Source organism: Chenopodium quinoa, unplaced genomic scaffold, assembly GCF_001683475.1.
Source record: "Chenopodium quinoa cultivar QQ74 unplaced genomic scaffold, ASM168347v1, whole genome shotgun sequence".
NCBI classification, from domain to species: Eukaryota; Viridiplantae; Streptophyta; class Magnoliopsida; order Caryophyllales; family Amaranthaceae; genus Chenopodium; species Chenopodium quinoa.
In genome coordinates this window covers 811,955-822,116 of record NW_018743863.1, presented here as the reverse complement: position 1 = coordinate 822,116, position 10,162 = coordinate 811,955, and the positions used below count along the sequence as shown (strand labels likewise).

The 10,162-nt window shown below is 43.9% G+C and overlaps 1 protein-coding gene across 1 annotated transcript; it reads right to left on the bottom strand.

Moving 5' to 3' along the window:
* Positions 1-2,573: 2,573 nt before the first annotated feature.
* On the bottom strand, positions 2,574-9,873 carry LOC110686525 (putative DNA helicase INO80). The gene is made up of 6 exons (XM_021863144.1): positions 9,783-9,873; positions 5,339-5,343; positions 4,958-5,192; positions 3,930-4,042; positions 3,665-3,836; positions 2,574-3,331 (listed from the first exon to the last, which is right to left on the bottom strand). Exons 1-6 carry the CDS (start codon positions 9,871-9,873, stop codon positions 2,574-2,576), a joined length of 1,374 nt encoding a protein of 457 aa, XP_021718836.1.
* Positions 9,874-10,162: the final 289 nt, after the last annotated feature.

Below are 10,162 nucleotides of genomic sequence, written 5' to 3'. Positions count from 1 at the left end.
GTCAAAGGTATCAAGACCAAGGAGGTTATCTCAATCATTTGGAGGAACATCATTACACGATTTGGGGTGCCTATGTCAATGGTCTTTGATAATGGTCCTCAGTTCGAGATGCCTGTTCTCAAGAACTGGTTGAGGGATCAAGGAATTGCATACAACTTTGCATCAGTTGGCCGACCCTAAGCAAACGGGCAGGTAGAAGCGTTCAACAAGATCATCTCTGATGGTATCAAGAAAAAAAAATGAAAAAGCAGGCGGCCTATGGGCAAATGAACTACCACATGTTCTCTAGGTCATAAGGACGACTGAAAAAGGGGCGACTGGGGAAACCTCATTCCTCTTGACCTATGGGGCAGAAGTTGTTCTACCCATTGAGCATTATGAGCCGACTCTTCGTGTCATGCTGTATGACGAGGCGGCCAATTGGGAATCCATGCGCCTAGCATTGGATTCACTCCCCGATCGTAGGGGCAACGTAGCCCTACGCCATGAGATCTACCGTCTGAGAATGACAAGAGCTTATAGCAAGAAAGTACACAAGCGTTCATTGAAAGTGGGGGACTTTGTACAACGGAAAATGGAAGTAGTCGGTAGGGCTAATGAGTTGGGAAAACTAACTCCCAACTGGAAAGAACCTTACCGGATCTATGAAGAGGTTAGAGACGACACCTATCGCTTGGAAACAGCAGACGGCCGGCTCCTACCTAGAACATGGAATGTAGACAATTTGAAGAAGTATTACTTCTGAATGATTTAATTGTACATGGGTTATTAATAAAACTTGCAATTATTTTCAATACTTTGTGGTCAGTAGAGGGGCATGCCGCCTGTACAATTGTAGGCGGCTACTCTCAAAAGTGTATTTTACTCTTCATTAGAGAGGCATGCCGCCTGTACATTTGCAGTCGGCTACTCTCCAATGTGTATTACTTATTAGAGAGGCACGCCGCCTGAACCTAAAACAGACGGCTACTCTCCTATAATCCTAAGACTAAGGTAACTTAGCATCTACGTTCACCATGAACTAAACAAGGCCTAAGGTCGGATGATCAGCACAGGCATCAAACCGACTGATCCAATCTTAAAAATAAACTAATATGACCTGTCCCAACATTATAGCAGGCGTCCGCCAACATCCCTCTGAATGAGATTCGTTGCAGAGAGCAGCTCCCTTTTGGGTGGAATCATGCTCTATAAACCAAACAAATGACCCAAAACGACTGTCCCCAAGGACCATGTAACCAGTTACATTTGAGGCAAAGATAGCTACTACCACTAACCGAACCAGTGGTTATCAGTTTACATCTGAGTCGGATGACTGCCTGTCATTACTTGGGATAAATGCAGGCGGTACCTTTTGAGTTAATAGCCAAGCAAAACTTGGCGAATCAAGGGGGCCAGTCGGCCTACGCCGCCCGGTACCTCTACAACTCAAATCAGTCTAGTTTGGAACCTAAAAGGTACAAGTACATTTGTTTTCTGGCAAACAAAGGTACTTGGCCACTATTCCAACTAGGTCCACCAATACAGGCACAGTTGTACAAACCAGGCGCCTCGTTCACAAGAACAGGCGACCTGTCTCTACCAAACAACATGCGGTCTGTACACTGCCAAAACATTTTGGCATAATTTGGGTTAATAGCCAAGCAAAACTTGGCAAATAAAGGAAGTCAAGCAGCCTCCGCTGCTTGACCCTCCTACTACTCAAATTAGACGAGTGTTGACTAGATACCCAGTCGCCCTCCCTAGAATTGAACCAAAAGTATGAAATGACTGCCTGTTCTTGAAAACAGGTGGCCCTTCAATACGGTTCCCTATAGACCCCATAAGGGAACGTCTGTAGCAAAAACAGCCAATCCCAACAATACAGGCGTCCCGTTTACTGACGGCCTGTTTCCACCAAACTTGGCGTCCAACCACCTAGATAATGCCCTGATAAAAACGAAGCCAGGCCTATTGAAATAGGGCGACTGTTCCTCAACTAGGCGGCTACCTACAATGGTCCAAAGCTTGGGGAACCCTGCTAAGGTCTACTACGACCATTGCTCGAAATCCTCAAGACAGTCGCCTGTGCCCAAATGCAACCAACAGGAGGCCTAGATAATGTTCCTAAAATAATCCAAGTCTAGAAAGTCAGTTATTCCAATCTCTCAAGGGAAGGCCGACTAAACTCATGACCGACTGACTGATAAAGAAACAATCAGTCGGCCAGGGGAAATAATATTTCAATCAATTGCGACACCCACAAAGATGTCTTCTATTTTTAGCAACATTCAAACATCCAAAAACATTCAAATGGCAAATTTTGATGCAAAAAGGAAGACAACAAGCAAGAATAGTCGGTATAATAAACAAGCGGCTACCAAAAAATTCTATACTTGGCAAAAAGATTAGGAAAAGGGAAATAACAAAATAAAGATTTATGGACAAGACGACCAAACAGTCGTCACATTCATATATAAACAGCCGGCCAGAAAGACTGGCAAAGATATTTATAGACCCCGACCCCTTGGTTGGGTAAAAAGATACAAGAACAAACGTCTCGCAGGCCAAAGAAGAGTTCAAAAAATAAACAGCTAAGCATTGGAGAAGAGGGTTTTATTAATGGCGGCCGCCTGATCAGCTTTGGCAATGGGCGCCTGCTCCTCTAGCACATTCTCTTGTGGCTCATTAGCAGGCGCCTGATTTTGATTAGCGTCCGCCTCCTCTTTCTCAGTCTCCCCCTTGTCGACGTCCGCCTCCTCCTCCTCCTCTTCGTTCCCATCCTCACCATCAGAAGAGGTGTCGGCTGCCTCATCCTTCTCTTCATCCTCATCAGCCGGCTGCTTCATAATCTTGATGTTATACTCTTCAGTGCAGGCGACGAATTTGGACTCCCATTGCTTATAGCCTAAGTCCGGGAAGAGGGCAGTCCAGGTCATCCTCATAATGTTTGAGGCGTCCTCCATCATATCTTGGGCCAGGGCCATTTTCTTAGTCTCGGCCTTAGCACTGAGTTGCTTGGACAAGGTCTCCTCTTGGCTGGCCAGGGGCTCCTTGAGCTTTTTGAGCTCATCGGCCGCATGTTTTACATGTTTAAGCGGTTGCAGCTGGTCCTGAAGATCCTTGACTGCCTTCTCTAGCTCTAAGTTGTTCTTCTTGGTCGCCTCTAATTTGTCTTTGACCTGCAAGGTGGCGGCCGCCTGATAATACAAGATGTCAGTTGTCAAAATTTCATTCTGAGCAATCTGAAACATTACCCGGTCACAATCAGAAGCGGTCATGGCCTTTGCAGCCTTTACCTCCTTGTTCTTTTCGCTGATGGGTGGCGGAGACCATGTATGCGAAGAAAGGCCTGTGAATCAACAAAACAGGCGTCAGAATCTTTCAAAAAATAGGTGGCAGTTAAATGCTAATGATTGTCTAATGACAAAGAAAATTCATCAAGTTTACCTCCGAGAGTAGACCCATGATAGAGTCCAAGTCAAGGGTACCGACTCCCCTGACCGTTTCCCTTTCATTTAAGGGAATGGCCTTGACCATAGACTTGGCCATCTGGACCAAGTCAAGCTCCTGATGGCCGCCTGCAATAAGAAGTATGGAAAATTTATCATATAAGAGGGAAGCAACAGGTCGCCTGACCTTAGAATGTTTAAATTGACAAGGTAATTTAAGAAATCAGTTATACCTCTTGGAGGCCGAGTGTCCCTACGGATGGTTGTTTGTTTCGCCCCACTTTGGGGGGTCCACGCCTGTTTATCAGACGGTTGTTTCCTGGAAGAACCAGGCGTACTCCTGGCCATCTGCTTTCGAACCTTGGGGTTCGGTTGCTCCGAGGGAGAGGGTCTGAGTGCCCCACCCTGCAACAAGATGTCAAGATCATTTTAAAAAAAAAAGAAAAAAAAGAAAGAAGAAAAGTAATGCTAAGAGCATGACCAAGTTTGAAGGCTCACCTTGGACGTCTCCTTTGAGGGAGAGTCGGTAGAAGGCCGCTTCTGGCTAATTATAGCCGCGCGAAGAAGGGCGACCACCTTCTTGGAAGCAGAGATCTTGTCCATGTCTTTGTCTGCAAAGGCATCTCAAAGTTAGTAGAAATTCAAGTAAGACAAATGTAAGAACATAAAAGGGGCCGACTACCTCTAGGGGTCCGTTCACTAAGGCCACGGGCGGCCAAGAAATATTCGTCATACAACCAATTGAATTTGGGTATGCAGTTTAAGGGGATTAACTCTCATACCCCTATAGCAGAGTTGGCTCTGATCTCTACTTTGAAGAGACCTTGATCAAGGATCTCCTCCTTGGCTTTATGAGGAACAGGCGGCAGGCTAGAGCCACCTACGAGGAGAGGCGGATCCCTGTTCCACCTATTGGACCTCTTGTTAAGGAGTTTGTTGGGGCTAGAAACAATGAAGAAATTGTTCCTTCAGTCCTTCCACTTGTTCTCCTTCCCCTTGTCATCAAGTAGCCCTTATGGCTGGAAATCTGGTACCACCCGGTACCGCTTGCTTTTGGGGTCTAACTCAGATAGTTCATTTGGGCGAACGCTGCAAAATTCGGTTCAACCCCATACATTTCACAGCCAGCTACGAAGCCCAGAATGTTGTACCATGAGTTTAGGGCCAACTGCCAGAGCCCCACCTGGTATCCATCCAGGATTTGTTGAATAGCCGGATGCAAACGGAATCTTACCCAGCCTTAATGGCCGCCTCATAGCAGCCAAAACAGGCGTCCCCATAACTGGCCCCCTCCGGCCAGACTACTGTATCCTCAACATCCGGCACAGATAGAAAGTAGTCATGACCCATTACATGGTCCTCCTGAAATGTCCCTAACCTCTCGGCCATGGCCTTAATTTGGCCTTTTGGGACATGACAATAGAAGGGAGTGTTTGACTCTCTATGAGAAGCAGACGACTTATCTCAGCCGACTCCCTTTTCAACCGCATGAGACTGCCGGCTGGATGAGCTGGACTCAGAATCACTTGAGCTCTCAGAGGAGGCCGACTCCTCTTTCTCAGAAAGGACCGGCTCCAGTCCTAACATATCAATAAGCATGGGAGTGGCCCCTTTAAGCTCCTCCGATATTCCCAAAATTGAATCACTCAGAGTGCTTGGAGGACCAGGCGGCTGGTCCGAGAGCTCGCTCATCTGAACATAATATGAGGAGCCATACGAATTTGTATATCTAGCCGTCCTCTTTGTTCTGGCCATAGTGTCCTGCACAGACATAGAGACAGTCAGACTTGGAGCACAGGGCAGAGATTGGTCCTAAAGGGGCAGGCGACACTCCTAGTCCTAGATTCAGCCGTTCCCGGTGACCGACTAATCACTAACCTAGGTCGTGTCGAGTGCTTTTGGGATACCATATCTTCAAAAGAAAAATGCAAAGAAATGAAAAAGTGCAAGAGCAAAATAGACAGTTACCTGAAGTATGTTTTTTGAGAATAGAGGATGGAAGTCTGAAGCAGCCGGTCACCACAAACAGTCGGCTAGCGAAAACAGCCGATCGATAATCAGTCGTCCGGAAGTCTCAGGGCACAAGTTCTCTTGCAAAGTTCACAAATGTGAACAAGACCTTGGTCAACATGCCCTTATATAGGGTTATTCGAGAATTTGAAGGGTCACCCCCTAAAATTAAAAAATAGGCGGAAAAAAAACAGACGGCCTACCACAGGTTGACACATGTCACAGGCCGTCGCCTGGTTATGGGTCGACACCTGTCACAGGCATCACGTGACAAGTCACGTGACCCCTGTGAGGGGAAAATGTTTAGGGGATTTTTCCCCGCCACGTGGGCCAATTAGCACCTACCACGTGTCATCCGTGTGGACCAATCAGGGACTGCCACGTGTCATACTTCTGGAGGTCCAACAAGGACCAATCGCGTTATGCCACGTGGCTCACTATCTGCCAACCTGGAAAACGGCCAACCGGGCCCGAATCCCGAGGCAAGCCCAATCAGTCCTAGGTTTACCATTTAAATTAGTATTGGGCACGTACTTCGAGGCTATAAATACAGTAATAAGCCTTCATTAAACATATTGAGAATTAATTACTCTCACCAAGAGAAGCCTAAACACACGTGCATACTAATCGCTAGACCTGACTTAGCATTATTTGCACTCCCCGATCACTTCTCCCTTCCGAGGAACCAGATCACCCTCTTTACTTTCCACACCTTTTACTCCACATACAAGTACTAATTTGATCGTTGGAGGCGGAGCTCCCACCACCCGGAGTCTCCGTTGTTTTGCAGGTACAGGCACAAGGATCCAGTCCCAGAATTGTAACTCTCCCGGAGGACATCAAAAAACCCCGAAACAACAATCATGTCCTCGTAGCACAAGAAACAGTGCTATAAATCATACTACACACTAATCTCTAGTGGGCAGTAATCGTCCATCATTTAAATGACCTTGATAAGGGATAATTTTCGATTAAAATATTCAATGTTCACTTAACAGGTGTTTCTTTGTCCAAGACATGGTCTTGATACCCTGTTTTGAATATTCTCAGTAATCAAATGGACTTATTATTTAATTTTAAACCACAATTAAATAGAAATGGAGTAATAAAATATTTGCTGAAAATTTAATTGCTCCAAAACCGAATGGTTCAACATAGTGTTTTACATTAAGACATCAAGTTTAATTAAAACACATATACATGGAAATCAAAGCCAATCTCCAACATGCTTGATTCCCATTGCCTCAACGTGCTTGTTGTGCTTCACTTGAGGCAAAGGTTTAGTCAATGAGTCGGCTACATTGTCGTCCGTTCCTATCTTACAAATTCCGATTTCACCCTCGGATTCCCATTCCCTTATCATGTGAAATCGCCGCTTGACATGTTTGACCTTTTGATGTTCCCTTGGCTCCCTGAGCTGAGAAATAGCTCTATTGTTATCACAATAGAGGTCTATTGGACCCTTTATAGAGGTTATAACACCAAGTTCACTAATGAACTTACGAATCCAAACTGCCTCCTTAGCTGCTTCCGAAGCTGCCAAGTATTCGGCTTCAATTGTAGAATTTGCAGTGGTGCTTTTCTTAGCACTTTTCCAACTAAATGCTCCTTCATTTAGGTAGTATATGTACCCTGAATGCGACTTGGAGTCGCCTCTGTCAGTCTGGAAGCTTGCGTCAGAACCTTCAACAACCAAATCATTGCAGCCACCATAGACTAGAAACTTATCCTTGTTCCTTTTCAGGTACTTTAGGATATTCTTAGCCGCAGTCCAATGCGCCTCTCCTGGGTCTAATTGGTATTGGATCGTAGCACTCAAGGCATACGATACATCCAGCCTAGTACATATCATGGCATACATGATCGATCCAATAAGCGAAGCATATGGAATCTGACTCATCCTCTCTTGCCCATCAGGTGTCTGTGGACACTGTTTCTTGCAGAGAGTTATGCCATGTGACATGGGTAGGTTCCCTCTCTTGGCCCCTTCCATGTTGAATCGTGCCAGTACCTTATCAATATAAGTATTTTGTCTTAATCCAATCATCCTTTTAAATCTATCCCTATAGATCTTGATGCCCAATATGTATTGTGCCTCTCCTAAGTCCTTCATTGAAAAGCACTTACCAAGCCAGCCTTTTACGGACACTAAACATTAAGTGTTGTTTCCAATGAGTTATATGTCCTTGACATATAAGACTAGGAATGCGATGTCACTCCCACTAACCTTCTTGTAAACACAAGACTCATTTGGATTCTTGATACAACCAAACTTACTAATGGCTTCTTTGAATCGCAGATTCCAACTTCTGTTTGCCTGCTTTAGTTCATAAATGGACTTCTTAAGCTTGCATACCCTCCCAGCATTTCTTGGATCAACAAAACCTTCCGGTTGTGTCATATACACAGTTTCTTTCAAAATCCTATTATGGAAGGCGGCTTTGACATCCATTTGCCATATTTCATAATCGTAATATGCAGCAATCGCTAGGATAATCCAGACGGACTTAAGCATTGCACCGGCGAAAAGGTTTCATCATAATCAACGCCGTGAATTTGCCTGTAACATTTTCCCACTAGTCTAGCAATGTATATAGATACATTTCCATCTTTGTCTGATTTTAACTTGAAAATCCATTTACAGCCAATAGGTTTGTAACCTTTGGGCAAATTAACCAAGTCCTAGACTTGATTTTCAAACATGGAGTCCATCTCGGATTTCATGGCATCTTGCCATTTTGCCGAGTCGGTGCTCGTCATAGCTTGTTTGTAAGTTGATGGCTCATCTCCATCCATAACTAGGATGTCTTGATTTTCGGTTAAGACAATACCAAGGTATTTGTCCGGTTAAGATCTTGGCCGTTGCGACCTACACATGGTAATAGGTTGAGCATTTGCATTATCGGTTTGACTCTAATGAATGTCATTAGCTGCATTTAAAGCACTTTGATTGTCATTTTTGTCAGGTTGACTTTGTTGCTCGACCTCTCGATATTCGTCGAGTTTGATTTTCTTCCCACTTGTCTTTTTGGAAAGGTGTTCCTTCTCCAAAAAGACACCATCACGAGCAAAAAACACTTTGTTCACGGATTTGTTGTAAAAGTAATACCCCTAGGTTTCTTTTAGGTAGCCCCATAAAGAAACACTTATCAAATTTTGGGTGAAGTTTTTCAGAAATTAATCTCTTGAAATATGCTTCGCAACCCCAAATCTTAAGAAAAGACAACCGTGGAGGTTTCGTCGTCCATAATTCATATGGAGTCTTTTCGACAGCTTTTGATGGAGCACGGTTCAGTGTTAGTGTCGCAGTTAGAAGTGCATGTCCCCAGAAAGAGATATGAAGTTCACTAAGACCCATCATTGATCGAACCATGTCTAACAAGGTTTGCTTCCTCCGTTCGGACTCTTCGTTCCATTGCGGAGTTCCGGGAGGTGTCAACTCTGAAAGAATACCATTTTCTTTCAAGTGATCGTTTAATTCATGGCTCAAATACTCGCCACCTCGATCCGATCTAAGTGCTTTGATTTTCTTGCCAAGCTGATTTTCAACTTCACTCTGAAACTCTTTGAATTTCTCAAAAGATTTAGATTTGTTCGACATTAGGTAGACATAGACATATCTACTATATTTTTCCGTGAAGATAATGATATATCGACAACCATTCCTTGTAGGTAAACTCATTGGTCCACATACATCCGTATGTATTAGACCTAATAAGTCACTAGCCCTTTCTCCCAACTTGGAAAATGACTACTTTATCATCTTGCCTACCAGAAATCCTTCGCAATTTTCAAACGACTCCAAGTCGAATGAATCAAGAATACCCTCATGAAGAAGTTTCTTAATGTGTTTGATGTTAATGTGGCCAAGACGACAATGCCAAAAGTAGGTTTGATTCGACTCAATGGTCTTAGCTCTTTTGGCGGTATCATTAATGTTATAAACTTGTTTTTCTAGAGAAAGCACATAAAGACCATTTTCTGAATATGCCATACCATATAAAACATTATCGAAATAAAACGAACAACTATTGTTCTTGATTCGAAATTCAAATCCCTTGGCGTCCAACGCCGAAATTAAAATAATATTTTTGGTAACTCTTAGAACATGATAATAATTGTCAAGTTCTAAAACATTCCTAGAGGGCAAAGACAAACTGAGAGTTCCAACGGATACGGCGGACATCCTGGCTCCATTGCCAACCCGAAGCTTGACCTCTCCCTTCTTTAGCCTTCTATTGATCCTTAGTCCCTGATCATTGGAACAAAGGTGTGAGTCGCATCCAGTATCTAATACCCATGATGTTTTGCTAGCGAAGTTTAAGTCTATAACAAAAATACCTGGTACAGAAGCAATGGTGTCGTTCTTCTTATCTTCCTTGAATTTGAGGCAATCCCGCTTCCAATGTCCTTTCTTCTTGTAGTAGAACATTCAGAATTGGATTTAAAAGAGGTTGCCTTCTTGTCCTTGCCGCTCTTAGCAGAATTTGACTTAGGCGAAAAATTCTTCTTCTTTTTCCCTTTAAAGCTTCTCTTCTTGCTCAAGCGCTTAAATGGCTTTCCCTTTCTCACCATGATCATGTCATGCTTCCCCTCATCCTTGAGGGTTTGCTTGGCCTACTTTAACATACCATGAAGCTCGGTGAGAGTTTTCTCCATGCTATGCATATTATAGTTCATCTTGAACTGATGATCATAGCCTTTGTGCAGTGAGTGGAAAA